This window comes from Salvelinus alpinus, chromosome 30 (assembly GCF_045679555.1).
Source record: "Salvelinus alpinus chromosome 30, SLU_Salpinus.1, whole genome shotgun sequence".
Taxonomy (NCBI): domain Eukaryota; kingdom Metazoa; phylum Chordata; class Actinopteri; order Salmoniformes; family Salmonidae; genus Salvelinus; species Salvelinus alpinus.
In genome coordinates this window covers 22,466,719-22,482,571 of record NC_092115.1, presented here as the reverse complement: position 1 = coordinate 22,482,571, position 15,853 = coordinate 22,466,719, and the positions used below count along the sequence as shown (strand labels likewise).

The 15,853-nt window shown below is 41.8% G+C and overlaps 1 protein-coding gene across 11 annotated transcripts in view; it reads right to left on the bottom strand.

The window, feature by feature from the left end:
- The window catches only part of LOC139559737 (disco-interacting protein 2 homolog C-like), a 262,880-nt gene that overhangs the window by 68,782 nt on the left and 178,245 nt on the right, over window positions 1–15,853 (bottom strand). For all 11 annotated transcript variants that reach the window (XM_071376023.1, XM_071376014.1, XM_071376016.1 and 8 more), the window contains 2 exons: window positions 8,058–8,149; window positions 1,945–2,055 (listed from right to left, as the gene is read on the bottom strand). In XM_071376023.1, the coding sequence (XP_071232124.1) occupies window positions 1,945–2,055; window positions 8,058–8,149 (203 nt within the window). The remainder of the gene's footprint in view (window positions 1–1,944; window positions 2,056–8,057; window positions 8,150–15,853) is intronic.

Here is a 15,853-nt window from a genome sequence, read left to right as displayed (position 1 = left end):
GCAATACTAAAGTGCCTATAAGAACATCCAATAGTCAAAGGTATATGAAATACAAATCATATAGAGAGAAATAGTCCTATAATTCCTATAATAACTATAACCTAAAACTTCTTACCTGGGAATATTGAAGACTCATGTTAAAAGGAACCACCACCTTTCATATGTTCTCATGTTCTGAGCAAGGAACTTAAACATTAGCTTTCTTACATGGCACATATTGCACTTTTACTTTCTTCTCCAACACTTTGTTTTTGCATTATTTAAACCAAATTGAACATGCTTCATTATTTATTTGAGGCTAAATTGATTTTATTGATGTATTATATTAAGTTAAAATAGGTGTTCATTCAGTATTGTTGTAATTGTCATTATTACAAAAAAAATAAAAATAATAATAAATGTTTTATATTTATTTTATTTTTAAAATCGGCTGATTAATCGGTATCGGCTTTTTTGGGTCGGTATCGGCGTTGAAAATCATAATCGGTCGACCTCTAGTACATTCTTTATTATAATAAGAATGAACAAACTAACCAAAATAACAAAACGACACGTGAAGCTATACAAATGAGTGCTGACAGGCAACTACACATAGACAAGAACCCACGAACACCAAAGGGAAAATGGCTACCTAAATACAGTATGATCCCCAATCAGAGACAACGATAAACATCTGCCTCTGATTGGGAACCATATCAGGCCACCATAGACATACAAATCACCTAGACCTACAAACACCCATGACATACAAAAAAACCCTAGACAATACAAAAACTAACGTACCCACCCTAGTCACACCCTGACCTAACCAAAATATAAAGAAACAGAGATATCTCAGGTCAGGGCGTGACAAGAGCGGGGACATATCTTTAGTCCTCCTCTATGAATACAAATCTGTATGTGTCCCAAATAGCACCATATTCCTGTGGGACCTGGTCAAAAGTAGTGCACTACATAGGGAATAGGGTGACTATTTGGAAAACAGCCTCGTCCAGAGAGAACCAAATGCTCCCAAATCACTTCCCCCTGTTGATCACCCTCCAGTTACCAGGATGACTTCAGCTCCAGCCTCACTGCCTGAGTCTGCCTCTGTCTGACTGGCCCTGTTGGAGAGAGTGGCTACATCCCAAATGGCACCCTATTCCCTATATAGGACAGAACCTGTGCTCTGTTTGCCCCAGTAGCATAGGACACATCAATGCGCTACTGACTGCTATCTCTCTGGATGTTCTCCACCTCCCCCAGACCTCCTCTACCCCAGACCTCCTCCCTATGGCCAGGATTACATGCTTTGATCCTCTGACTGAACCACAGAGCCAGAACTGGTCAGGGCAGGCAGGCAGACTGAGTCACATTAGGACGTGAGCTGCATCATAACAGAAGAACACACCACCAACTTCCAGGAGCCTCCATTCTTTAGTATTTTCACTATTTTTATTTAACCTTTATTTACATCGATTTATTCTCATTGAGATCAAATCTCTTTTACAAGACAGACCTGTTCACTAGTCAAAAACTCCCCCTAGTCTTCTGGTTCTACACACTGCGTGGCCAACAGCTATTCTCCACTCTGACCTCCAACTTCACCAACTTCACTAGAGAAGGGAGCAGACTGATCTCCTGACTGCAAAGGGCCCAGATTTACATGGCTACGGTATCTCTGCTCTTTCTCTGTGTGACGACATGACTGTTGGACAGCCTACTGTAATTCTGAACACTGATATGAAGAGAATGAATCCTATCACCGCCGACCTGGGCTCTGGTCAAAAGTAGTGCACTACATAGGGGATAGGGTACCATTTGGGACACACTTTATGTACTAAAAGGGGAACTCCACCTGTCCTTCCTGTCATGCGGCTGGCCTCAATGACCGAGGAGGACACACACATACACAAGTGTGTGTGTGGTGTGTGCGCGCTTGCGTGCACGTGTGTGCGGCCATACCTTTCTCGTAAGTGGCACTTCAATTGGCACCGGGACAAGTTCGGCCAGTAGGCATCCGTAAAAGGCAACCATGAAGGCAGCCGGGTCGTTGTTGGGAAAGACCAGAGCTACCTGTGGACAGATAAATCACATCAAGGTTAGACAGAAGTGGTCATTATATAACAGTAATGGGAAATCACCCACTAACCCACCCATATACAATTGGTTAGGTTACCAATAGATATCCTCTATATGCATTCTGACTTTAAAGGTGGTAGGTTTATGGAAAAAGTGGAAAAAGCTCAAACATGGTTTGCTTTCTGACTTGAAAGAAAGGAGATTTTAGTAAAGTGGAAACACTGTAAATTTGTTCATATCGGTTAAGAAGCAGCAGAAAATCTGTATGTCTGAAATCTCATCAATCATTGTAAACTGAGGCGTTTTAGGTCAGTGTTGTGATGACAAGGTCCCAAATGCAGCCCAAACTCCAAAATCTCATAAAATATGACAACATGCTAAGATATGAAAGCATGCTGTTAACATTATCCCATGAGCCCAATGAAGTCAGCCTGTTGAGGGAGTTTCTTTTCACCCACTGACAGATGATTGGTGATGTCTAAACCTGGTTCAAAAAGAGGGCCTTTTCTCCTCAACACTGGAGTCAGAAAATGAGTTTGGTTGCTTCCCAAATGGCACCATATTCCCTATAAAGTGCACTATTTTTGAACAGAGCCCTATAGGCCTTGGTCAGAAGTAGTACACTGTAAATAGAATAGGGTGCCATTTGGGATGCATTCTTTGTCTACAAAGGGGCCGATTGAGCGTCAGCAGCAAGGCAGGCAGCCTTATCAGAACGGTGGGATGCAGACCTCTCACTGAGCATCTGGCCTCTCTCTCTCACTATCTCAATTCAATTCAAAGGGCTTTATTGGCATGGGAAACACATGTTTACATTGCCAAAGCAAGTGAAATAGATAAACAAAAGTGAAATAGATTTTGTTTTTTAACAGTAAACATATCTCTCTCTCTCACACACACACACCTGATGTTATCTCCTCTAGACACTTTCATCTGCCTAATGCAGCTCTCTCAGCTCCAGCAGGCCCCAACAGAGAGGAGCAGATCACACAAAATTACAATGCTTCTCAACACAAAAAAGGACAACTTCCTAGATGCTAAATCTCATGTGTGCTTAGTGCTTCGACTTGATCAATGGTGGAGTCCTTGTTATCTGGTGTTACTGCATGTTGGATCAGATGTGTACCAGGCTGCATGTCTGGCCTGGTGGTAGGACTGATAACAGTGTGTGTGTGCGCTCGATAACAGTAAATGTAGTCCTAAGTGCTGTTAATGGTTCCCATGTTGGACAGAGAACCATACTGTAGCCCTGACTGAACAGCATCTGGGGGTGGAAGAGTGCACCTCCCTGGATGGAACACAGTACCACATTACTGCATGTCCTTACATACAGTCTCAAATGGCACCCTATTCCCTATATAGTGCACTACTTTTGACCTGAGCCCTATGGCTTTATGTGCAATATAGGGAATAGGGTGCCATTTGAGACAGTCATTGACCAGGCCCGGTCGTGTTCAAAAGGATAAGGTTACTATAGCTAGCTACAGCAGGTAACCGTACCTGTATTTAAGAGCGTTGTCACGTGAGGAACAGTTAGTTGTTAAACAACTCCATGCTTTCCTTGAATTCCCTTTTCCATACAGACTGTGTCAATACAAACACCTGTCATTTCTGGGTGCTGTAAAATCTTTATTCAGAGCGTTCAATGTCACCCTGAAAAAAGCTTTTTCCTCTATTTCCGTGCTGTTACCGTGTGAGCCGTGACACATCCCATTCTGATAAACATCCACGCAGCTCTGGAGGGACTTATTATAGGCTTCAATAAACTCTTTATGGAACGTCTAGTCAATGCTACTTTGTAATTTACAGGGAGGGGGTGGGAGAAGAAACATTCTGTACAGTAATTAACCACTCCTCTAGTTAACAAGGAAACACTGGCATGACGCCAGCTTGTTTGCGTCCCAAATAGCATACTATTGCCTTTATAGTGGACTACTTTTGACCAGGGCCCATATGTCCTACCAAGCAAGCAGAGGGGAATAACCCTACCTAGATGAAAGGAACAAAGCAACATCCTCATAATAGGATGGATGACGAGGAGACTTGGCGAACACAGATTGGAACAATATGGAAAGTTTATAGTTCTTCATTACAATCAACTACTCGTAATTCAAAGCTGGCGACATGTTGTGTTAATGTATACCGTGAGTTGTAAATCATGGCAGTAGTAAAGATGGCAGTGGTAAAGATGGCAGTGGTAAAGATGGCAGCGGTCAAGACAACAGTAGTAAAGATGGCAGTGGTAAAGATGGCAGCGGTCAAGACAACAGTAGTAAAGATGGCAGTAGTAAAGATAACAGTGGTAAAGACAACAGTAGTAAAGATGGCAGTAGTAAAGATGGCAGTGGTAAAGACAACAGTAGTAAAGATGGCAATGGTAAAGCCAACAGTAGTAAAGATGGCAGTAGTAAAGATGGCAGTAGTAAAGATGGCAGTAGTAAAGATAACAGTAGTAAAGATAACAGTGGTAAAGATGGCAGTGGTAAAGATGGCAGTGGTAAAGACAACAGTAGTAAAGATAATAGTGGTAAAGATAACAGTAATAAAGACAACAGTGGTAAAGATAACAGTGGTAAAGATGGCAATGGTAAAGACAACAGTAGTAAAGATGGCAGTAGTAAAGATGGCAGTGGTAAAGACAACAGTAGTAAAGATGGCAATGGTAAAGCCAACAGTAGTAAAGATGGCAGTAGTAAAGATAACAGTAGTAAAGATGGCAGTAGTAAAGATAACAGTGGTAAAGATGGCAGTGGTAAAGATGGCAGTAGTAAAGACAACAGTAGTAAAGACAGCAGTAGTAAAGACAGCAGTGGTAAAGACAGCAGTAGTAAAGATGGCAATGGTAAAGCCAACAGTAGTAAAGATGGCAGTAGTAAAGATGGCAGTAGTAAAGATGGCAGTAGTAAAGATAACAGTAGTAAAGATAACAGTGGTAAAGATGGCAGTGGTAAAGATGGCAGTGGTAAAGACAACAGTAGTAAAGATAATAGTGGTAAAGATAACAGTAATAAAGACAACAGTGGTAAAGATGGCAATGGTAAAGACAACAGTAGTAAAGATGGCAGTAGTAAAGATGGCAGTGGTAAAGACAACAGTAGTAAAGATGGCAATGGTAAAGCCAACAGTAGTAAAGATGGCAGTAGTAAAGATGGCAGTAGTAAAGATAACAGTAGTAAAGATAACAGTGGTAAAGATGGCAGTGGTAAAGATGGCAGTGGTAAAGACAACAGTAGTAAAGATAATAGTGGTAAAGATAACAGTAATAAAGACAACAGTGGTAAAGATAACAGTGGTAAAGATGGCAATGGTAAAGACAACAGTAGTAAAGATGGCAGTAGTAAAGATGGCAGTGGTAAAGACAACAGTAGTAAAGATGGCAATGGTAAAGCCAACAGTAGTAAAGATGGCAGTAGTAAAGATAACAGTAGTAAAGATGGCAGTAGTAAATATAACAGTGGTAAAGATGGCAGTGGTAAAGATGGCAGTAGTAAAGACAACAGTAGTAAAGACAGCAGTAGTAAAGACAGCAGTGGTAAAGACAGCAGTAGTAAAGATGGCAGTAGTAAAGATAACAGTAGCAAAGATAACAGTAGTAAAGATAACAGTGGTAAAAATGGCAATGGTAAAGATGGCAGTAGTAAAGATGGCAGTAGTAAAGATGGCAGTAGTAAAGATAACAGTGATAAAGATGGCAGTGATAAAGATGGCAGTGATAAAGATAACAGTGGTAAAGATGGCAACGGTAAAGCCAACAGTAGTAAAGATGGCAGTAGTAAAGATAACAGTAGTAAAGATGGCAGTAGTAAAGATGGCAGTAGTAAAGACAACAGTAGTAAAGATAACAGTAGTAAAGATGGCAGTAGTAAAGATAACAGTAGTAAAGATAACAGTAGTAAAGATGGCAGTAGTAAAGATGGCAGTAGTAAAGACAACAGTAGTAAAGATAACAGTAGTAAAGATGGCAGTAGTAAAGATGGCAGTAGTAAACATAACAGTAGTAAAGACAGCAGTAGTAAAGATGGCAGTAGTAAAGATAACAGTAGCAAAGATAACAGTAGTAAAGATAACAGTAGTAAAGATAACAGTAGTAAAGATGGCAGTAGCAAAGATAACAGTAGTAAAGATAACAGTAGTAAAGATGGCAGTAGTAAAGATGGCAGTAGTAAAGATGGCAGTGGTAAAGATAACAGTAGTAAAGATAACAGTAGTAAAGATAACAGTAGTAAAGACAACAGTAGTAAAGACAGCAGTGGTAAAGACAGCAGTAGTAAAGATGGCAGTAGTAAAGATAACAGTAGTAAAGATAACAGTGGTAAAAATGGCAATGGTAAAGATGGCAGTAGTAAAGATGGCAGTAGTAAAGATGGCAGTAGTAAAGATAACAGTGATAAAGATGGCAGTGATAAAGATAACAGTGGTAAAGATGGCAGTAGTAAAGATAACAGTAGTAAAGATGGCAGTAGTAAAGATAACAGTAGTAAAGATGGCAGTAGTAAAGATGGCAGTAGTAAAGATGGCAGTAGTAAAGATACCAGTGATAAAGATGGCAGTGATAAAGATGGCAGTGATAAAGACAACAGTGGTAAAGATGGCAATGGTAAAGCCAACAGTAGTAAAGATGGCAGTAGGAAAGATGGCAGTAGTAAAGACAACAGTAGTAAAGATAACAGTAGTAAAGATGGCAGTAGTAAAGATAACAGTAGTAAAGATGGCAGTAGTAAAGATGGCAGTAGTAAAGACAACAGTAGTAAAGATAACAGTAGTAAAGATGGCAGTAGTAAAGATGGCAGTAGTAAACATAACAGTAGTAGTAAAGATGGCAGTAGTAAAGATAACAGTAGCAAAGATAACAGTAGTAAAGATAACAGTAGTAAAGATAACAGTAGTAAAGATGGCAGTAGCAAAGATAACAGTAGTAAAGATAACAGTAGTAAAGATGGCAGTAGTAAAGATGGCAGTGGTAAAGATAACAGTAGTAAAGATAACAGTAGCAAAGATAACAGTAGTAAAGATAACAGTAGTAAAGACAACAGTAGTAAAGACAGCAGTGGTAAAGACAGCAGTAGTATAGATGGCAGTAGTAAAGATAACAGTAGCAAAGATAACAGTAGTAAAGATAACAGTAGTAAAGATAACAGTGGTAAAAATGGCAATGGTAAAGATGGCAGTAGTAAAGATGGCAGTAGTAAAGATAACAGTGATAAAGATGGCAGTGATAAAGATGGCAGTGATAAAGATAACAGTGGTAAAGATGGCAGTAGTAAAGATAACAGTAGTAAAGATGGCAGTAGTAAAGATAACAGTAGTAAAGATGGCAGTAGTAAAGATGGCAGTAGTAAAGATACCAGTGATAAAGATGGCAGTGATAAAGATGGCAGTGATAAAGATGGCAGTGATAAAGATGGCAGTGATAAAGATAACAGTGATAAAGATGGCAGTGGTAAAGACAACAGTAGTAAAGATGGCAGTAGTAAAGATGGCAGTCGTAAAGATTGTAAAGATCTAAAGGGAGAGTGTACAGTAACTCTCAGATACAGTCATGATAGATAACATAACAGTGGCCAGAGAAGTACCTAATCCTAGGCCATGTCCTGAGCCTGAACACAGAACATTAAGCCTGATGGCTGGTGCTCATCTTGGATCCTGGGGTGGACATGATGCTGCTTGCTGCTGGGTAAGATTCACTCTGCACGTAGACAGACGCTGGAGCTCAAGCACAGGCCTCCCTTCCTCCAACTCTCCGTCATTCCTTCACCCCCTCAACCATTCCCTCTCTCCCCTCGATTCCACCCTCCCTCGCGCCTCCCTTAATCCATCCATCCCTCCCTTCATCACCCCCACCCTCCTTCACCCATTTTCTCCCTATCCTTCCTTCACTACATCCCTCTATCCATCTCCCCCCTTCCCTTCCCTCCCCACTCCCTTCACCTCTCCCCAACTCCATCCATTCCTTCCTCTCTCCCTCTGTTATTGATTACCTCCCTCCCCGTACTCACCCGGTCTCCAGGTCTAACCATAGGTTCCTGCTTGCTCCCCAGCTTGTGGAGGATGTTATAGGCCACCTTCATACTCCGCACCCAAAGTTTTCCTACAGGGTTAAATCAAAATAAACACTGGTCATCGATCTGATTCAGAGGCTATGGACCCAGGGCAAAGATGGCAGCATCACTGTTATAGACCCACTCCAAACAACCTGAGGAGGAAGAGGAAAGAGAGGGAGCACATCAAAGAGCAGCATGGGGAAAAAAAACAATGTAGGTTGCTTGAATAGATAATGATCGAAAAGCACAAAAAAGACAATGACGTTTTTCTTATTCAATCTTCAGTACATTGTGGGGATGTCTGGTTGTATTGGTTGGTAATAATAATCAAGTTCCAGGTAACTAGAACCTCCCTTTTTGGATGGTGAACTAAACGTTATTTTGAGCCAAGTACTTTTCTCGGAACCGACTAAAGCTTGAAGAAAAACGTTTGTACTCATATCAGTGAGAAAGGAAACGACTTGCCAGCGTTGTATTCATTAGAGCACAACATAACAAAATGTTTTGAAATGTTATGCAATGGAAATCAAAAATGAGCATTTCTTATTGGACAAGTTCAGGTAGTTTCTCCAAGTTTCTTCCATTTGGTGCCTAATGAATACGACACAGCTCTGATCTGCCTGGTTACGGTAACAGTTCTCCAGATGCTGAGAGGAAGAGAGAGCTGAGGTTGTTCCTTTGAGGACTGAGGTAGCGTGGTGACAGTGTGTCTGGTCCTGTTTGCATCTCAAATGGCACCCTATTCCCTTTATAGTGCACTACTATAAAGGGGCCCTATCAAAAGCTGGTCAAAAGCAGTGCACTATATAGGATATAGGGTGCCATTTGAAAGAGACAGACTTTCCTTTGAGTGCTGACTAACTGACTCAGTGGTGACATGGGGACTCCGTGACATCAGACCTGGCACCCTGAGAAGTGAAGAGTCATTCTTTGGCTGTGTCGTACCTACACTGTGTTTACACCACACCCAACTCCTGGTTTGCCTAAACATGGTCAGGTTTGTGTGTGTGTGTGCGTGTGCACACGCATGCAACTTCTCTTTCTGTCAGTTTGGCGTTTCTTTCTTTCAGAGATCTCTAGGTGATCTCAGCTCTGCAAGCTCAGTGGATCTCTACTGATTCAATCTACTGTATGGATAGACATTTCAGCCTACAGTCCTGTGAAGGTGTACAAAAATAACGTTTCAGCTAGCTTTCCCTCTGGAATAAAAAAAAACAGTACACTATTATTTTGATCTGGATTATTATATAAACTACTTAGCTTGGGAGCTTGAGTTAAACTAATGAGAGCATACAGCATGACTTAGGCATTATCACCATTATCTTTATTAATGGACCATAGACAGTGAATAATGGAGAATATTACCTTCCTAGATACGGAGCGCTATGTTTCCATGATCACGCAATGAAGCACCCCAGTCAACAGTCATTTTATATTTAAATTACATAGGCCCAAATGGCACCATATCCCCCTACTTAGCACACTACTTAGGACACTACTTTTGACCAGGGCTCTGGTCAAAGTAGTGCACTATATAAGGAATAGGGTGCCATTTGGGATACAGACCTGGAGGGAAATGTTGTTCTATCATGGGGCTGTGATCTCTAGTCGGCCCATCGTTAAATGAAATGATCCTAATCTAATCATTTATCTAAGGATGGCTTAAATGGATACCACTCTTTCTACAATACATAGTGCTCATTTGTAAAGAATGGGATAGATATTGACTACAGTCCCACTGTTTAACTGCAGTGCAGTGTGTGCATTTAACTAGCCAATTTCTGGATGATAAATTCATGTAATTAAAAATATGAAATTTTTGGACACAGCGACACTGATTAGGAGGAATGAATCTTATCTGTACTACGATAAAGCTATCATGTAGGAGTTGAGGAATGAATCCTATTTGTATTACGATAAAGCTATCATGTAGGAGTTGAGGAATGAATCCTATCTGTATTACGATAAAGCTATCATGTAGGAGTTGAGGAATGAATCCTATCTGTATTGCTATAAAGCTTTCATGTAGGAGTTGACGCTGTAAGCAAAATGACCTTGTCCTCGTCATGAAGCCTCACAGAGAAACCAGAGAAATTAACAAGAGAGTAGAGAGAATGAGGCACAGCAAGGAGAGCGAGAGAGAAATAGTAGAGAGAGTAGAGATAGTAGAGAGAGTAAAGATAGTAGAGATAGTAGAGATTAGAGCATGTAGACAGAGAGAGAAGAGAGTAGAGAGTGGAGAGAGTAGACATAGTAGAGAGAGAGTAAAGATAGTAGAGAGAGTAGAGCGTGTAAACAGAGAGAGCAGATAGAGAGTAAAGATAGTAGAGATAGTAGAGAGTAGAGCATGTAGACAGAGAGAGAAGAGAGTAGAGAGTGGAGAGAGTAGACATAGTAGAGAGAGTAAAGATAGTAGAGAGAGTAGAGCGTGTAAACAGAGAGAGCAGATAGAGAGTAAAGATAGTAGAGAGAGAGAGAGTAGTGTGTAGACAGAGGAGAGAGAGTAAAGAGAGCAGATATAGTAGAGAGAGAGTAAAGATAGTAGAGAGAGTAGAGTGTAGAGAGATAGAGATAGTACAGAGTAGAGCATGTAAACAGAGTAGAGAGTAGACAAAGATAGTAAAGACAGTAGAGAGAGAAAGTGAGAGAGAGAATAGAGATAGTAGAGAGAGAGTAGAGAGTGTAGAGAGAGAGTAGAGAGTGTAGACAGAGAGAAGAGAGAGAGAGCGAAAGGGGTATTCCTAACTTTTGTGCATTTACTAATAACATTACGCTGGGAATTATTCTGGGTGAGGGAGAACCCGCAAATATTACTGCCAGATATGTATATGATTGCCATAGCCTGAGGGACATCCCATGACCACTCATTCCCTGAAGTATTTACATTGTATATAACTGACAAGTAATACATAGTGGAACCATCATCCATGTTGTTATTTATTTTCCATTCTTTATTTAAATTTATTTAATTACATTTATTGACCAAAGATTACAAACCAGCAGTACTGCTGTACCAGTATACATGATTATACTGTATGTACTATTATTATTACTACTAAAATGAACTGTATTTCAATATCCTCTTTTCATTGTACTGTATTTACTGAAATGCTGTACCACTATACTGCTTTGGCAATATCTACGAATTGTATTTCATGCCAATAAAGCAATCTGACTTTGAGTAGAGAGAGGTAGAGACGTAGAGAGAGAAATAGATGTAGAGAGAGAGATAGATGTAGAAAGGTAGAGCGGTAGAGAGAGAGAGAGAGAGGTAGAGAGAGAGAGAGGTGTAGAGAGAGAGAGAGGTAGAAAGGTAGAGCGGTAGAGAGAGAGAGAGGTAGAGAGAGAGAGGTAGAGAGAGAGAGAGGTGTAGAGAGAGAGAGAGGTAGAGAAAGGTAGAGGTAGAGAGAGGTGTAAAGAGAGAGGTAGAGAGCGAGAGGTAGAGCGAGAGCGAGAGAAAGTCCTGTTGGGGGAGGACGCAGAGAGCTGTGGGTTGGCAGCGCACTACATTGCTGCCTGCCATAAGATGAGGGACAGTGTCTGACAGACCAATCAACCAGCACATGTCCTCTACTGTATGCTTATTGTTATTGTTCAATGTATGGTTATTTTGACCCTTGGTTATTGTTGTTACTGTTGTCCCGTTGACAATTTTGATTCTTATTATTTTCATATTGTAAATATCCAAAGTAAGCTTTGGCAATACGTACATTGTTGCATCATGCCAATAAAGCAAATTGAATTGAATATAAAACATTTTTTGAGAGAGAGTAGAAAGAGAAATGGGTAAGGTAAGAAGAGCACGAGAGAGTAGAAAGAGACTACAGAGAGACTACAGACAGAAAGAGCGAGAAAGAGAGAGAGACGACAGAGACTCACTCAAAGTTCACTTCAGAGAGTCAGATTAAGATTCAGCACTGCACACTGAAGACAGAGTTGTTCACACAGCACAGGGCCCAGTAGCCCTCTCTCACTCGACCAACCGTCTCCTCCCTCCCAGAGAGCTGGGCCTCGAAGCTAGGCTCCTGACACCGGGTATGCTGGCTGCAGACATTTCACAGTCTGGTGAGCACTGTCCAATCAGCCACCTCACTTTATAAATCAATATGTTCACAGCGACAGCCATACAGACAGAGCAGACTGACAGACACTGCACTAGTTCCATTGAGGCCTGATTTGGGCTGCATGATGGTGCTAACTGACTGGGGTTTTATGGCTACATCCCAAATGGCACACTATTTTCAATATACTGCACTACTTTTAACCAGAGCCCTATGGGCCTTAGTTAAAATTATTGCACTTTATAGGAAATAGGGTGCCATTTGGGAAGCAGCCTATGTTATTCCTGTGGGGGATGCTGCCTATCTGCCAGTCATGTCTCCATGACTCAGTTAGCAGCAGGTGGGGAGCTGGGACATGGTGTGCAGGATAGTCTACGGTTACGCCCCAAATGGCACACTATTCCCGATGTAGTGCTCTACTTTTGACTACGACCCATAGAGATCTGGTCAAAAGTAGAGCACTATATAAAGAATAGGGTGCCATTCGGGACGCAGCCTACATGTCATTTCATTCTCACAGCTTCACAGGGGTCCCTCCCCAGAAGTTCTAAATTCATAAAAGTTAGTGTACTGAGGCAGAGCTTGTCTCTCCAAATAATTGTACACCCCTCGACCACAAACTATTTTTTTGAAGTGGGACTTGGGAGAATAACTTGAATCTAAGTAAGCAGAGAGGAATAGTCTGAGTGTCTAGTGTCACAGTATTACAATGCAGGGCTGCAAACATAATGCGATACATTTCTCGATTGCCACTGATTTACTAACAAGAGTGGATTTAACTTTTCATATTTTAAATATATTACAATACACTTAACTTAAAGACCTCTAAGTGAGAGACGAAGTATTATACCACTGAACTAAATAGCTATGTAAATGTATGGGTCCAGTGTGGCTCCGTTGGTAGAGCATGACGTTTGCAACACCAGGGTTGTGGGTTGGATTCCCACGGGGACCAGTACAGAAAAAAGTATGAAAATGTATGCTCTGGACAAGAGCATCTGCTAAATGACAAAAATGTAAAATGCACAGTACCAGTCAAACGTTTGGACACACCTACTCATTCAAGGGTTTTTCCTTATTTTTACTATTTTCTACATTGTAGAATAATAGTGAAGACATCAAAAATATATAATAACACATATGGGATCATGTAGTAACCAAAAAAGTGTTAAACAATTCAAAATATATTTTAAATGATTCAAAGGAGCCCCCCTTTGCCTTGATGACGAAGTATTATACCACTGAGCTAAATTATCCAAAATGGCGTAGCAGTCAGACGTCTTTGTCCTTATTGTCGTGTACCATGTATATATCTTTTTATATTTTTATATTTTTCTTTGCATATCTTTTTATATTTTTCTAAACCTCAACTTCAAAATACTCTCCTGCAACCCGCCTCACCCAATGTGTTGTGGATCTGTTTTTTTCTAAAGTATTTTGATTTACCTCGGAACCGGACTCCCCCAACAGAAGCTAGCCAGCTCACTAGCTAGTAGTCAGCTAACCACTGCTAGCGGTCATCAGCTAACCTTTAGCTTGGAAAGCTCTCGCCAGTTTGTACAACGCGATTCAAACCAGAGCATACCAGACTTATTTTCTCTCCATATCCCCAGATTCCTACCGCAAGCTCTGAACCTTTTCACCTGGATCATCGCAGCTAGCTAGCTGCAATCCGAGTGACTACTCCCGGCTAACGTCTGTCCCGAAGCAAGCACCAATTTGCCTGGAGCTAGCCCATGCTAGGCCCATCTCTCGGCTAGCTGAAGAGGCCCATCAGCCACTCCTGGGCTACAATACCCGGACCCCTTCTACTGCCAGTACGGGGCACGGAACCCCGCCGATCCTTCACGACTGGACTACTGACGTAATCTGCTCGAGGGGGTACTCAACTGGCCCCTCCGTCGTGACGTCCCCTGAATGCCCATCTGCTAGCCTGCTAGCCACGGCCCGCTAGCTGTCTAGATGATATTGGACTGTTAGCTGAATAGATCCATCGGACAATTTCTTGGGCCACTATACTTATTTTGCCAATTGGACTTGGACCCCTCTGCTACTTGGAACCCTACTAATCCATCACGACTGGTCTATTGACGTCACCGCACGTGGAGGCTAAAACAGAATTTCCTCCGTCGCGACTTCCCTCTAAGGCCCTTCTGCTAGCTTGCTAGCCCCGGCCTGCTAGCTGTCTGAATCGTCGTGTTTCCAGCCAGCCCAACCAGTCACTGGACTCCTATGATCACTCGGCTACGCATGCCTCTCCCTAATATCAATATGCCTTGTCCATTACTGTCCTGGTTAGTGATTGTCTTATTTCACTGTAGAGCCTTTAGCCCTGCTCAATATGCCATAACCAACAATGTAGTTCCACCTCCCACATATGCGGTGACATCACCTGGTTTAAACGTCTCTAAAGACAATATATCTCTCATCATTACTTAATGCCTAGGTTTACCTCCAATGTACTCACATCCTACCATACCTTTGTCTGTATATTATGCCTTGAATCTATTCTATCGCGTCCAGAAACCTGCTCCTCTTACTCTCTGTTCTGAACGTACTAGACGACCAGTACTGATAGCCTTTAGCCATACCCTTATCCTACTCCTCCTCTGTTCCTCTGGTGATGTAGAGGTTAATCCAGGCCCTGCAGTGCCTAGCTCCACTCCTACTCCACAGGTGCTCTCATTTGTTGACTTCTGTAACCGTAAAAGCCTTGGTTCAATGCATGTTAACATTAGAAGCCTCCTCCCTAAGTTTCTTTTATTCACTGCTTTAGCACACTCTGCCAATCCGGATGTCCTAGCCCTGTCTGAATCCGGGCTTAAGAAGACCACCAAAAACCCTGAAATTTCCATCCCTAACTATAACATTTTCCGACAAGATAGAACTGCCAAAGGGGGCAGTGTTGAAATCTACTGCAGAGATAGCCTGCAGAGTTCTGTCTTACTATCCAGGTATGTACCCAAACAATTTGAGCTTCTACTTTTAAAAATCCACCTTTCCAGAAACAAGTCTCTCACCTTTGCCGCTTGTTATAGACCACCCTCTGCCCCCAGCTGTGCCCTGGACACCATATGTGAATTGATTGCCCCCCATCTATCTTCAGAGCTCGTTCTGCTAGGTGACCTAAACTGGGACATGCTTAACACCCTGACCATCCTACAATCTAAGCTTGATGCCCTCAATCTCACACAAATTATCAATAAACCCACCAGGTACAACCCCAAATCCGTAAACATGCGCACCCTCATAGATATCATCCTAACCAAATTGCCCTCCAAATACACCTCTGCTGTTTTCAACCAAGATCTCAGCGATCACTGCCTCATTGCCTGCATCCGTAATGGGTCTGCGGTCAAACGACCACCCCTCATCACTGTCAAATGCTCCCTAAAACACTTCAGCGAGCAGGCCTTTCTAATCGACCTGGCCCGGGTATCCTGGAAGGATATTGACCTCATCCCGTCAGTAGAGGATGCCTGGTTATTCTTTAAAAGTGCCTTCCTTACCCATCTTAAAAAATCATGCCTCATTCAAAAACAAATGGAACCAGGAACAGATATTGCCCTTGGTTCTCTCCAGACCTGACTGCCCTTGACCAGCACAAAAACATCCTGTGGCGTTCTGCATTAGCATCGAATAGCCCCCGTGATAGGCAACTTTTCAGGGAAGTTAGGAACCAAAATACAC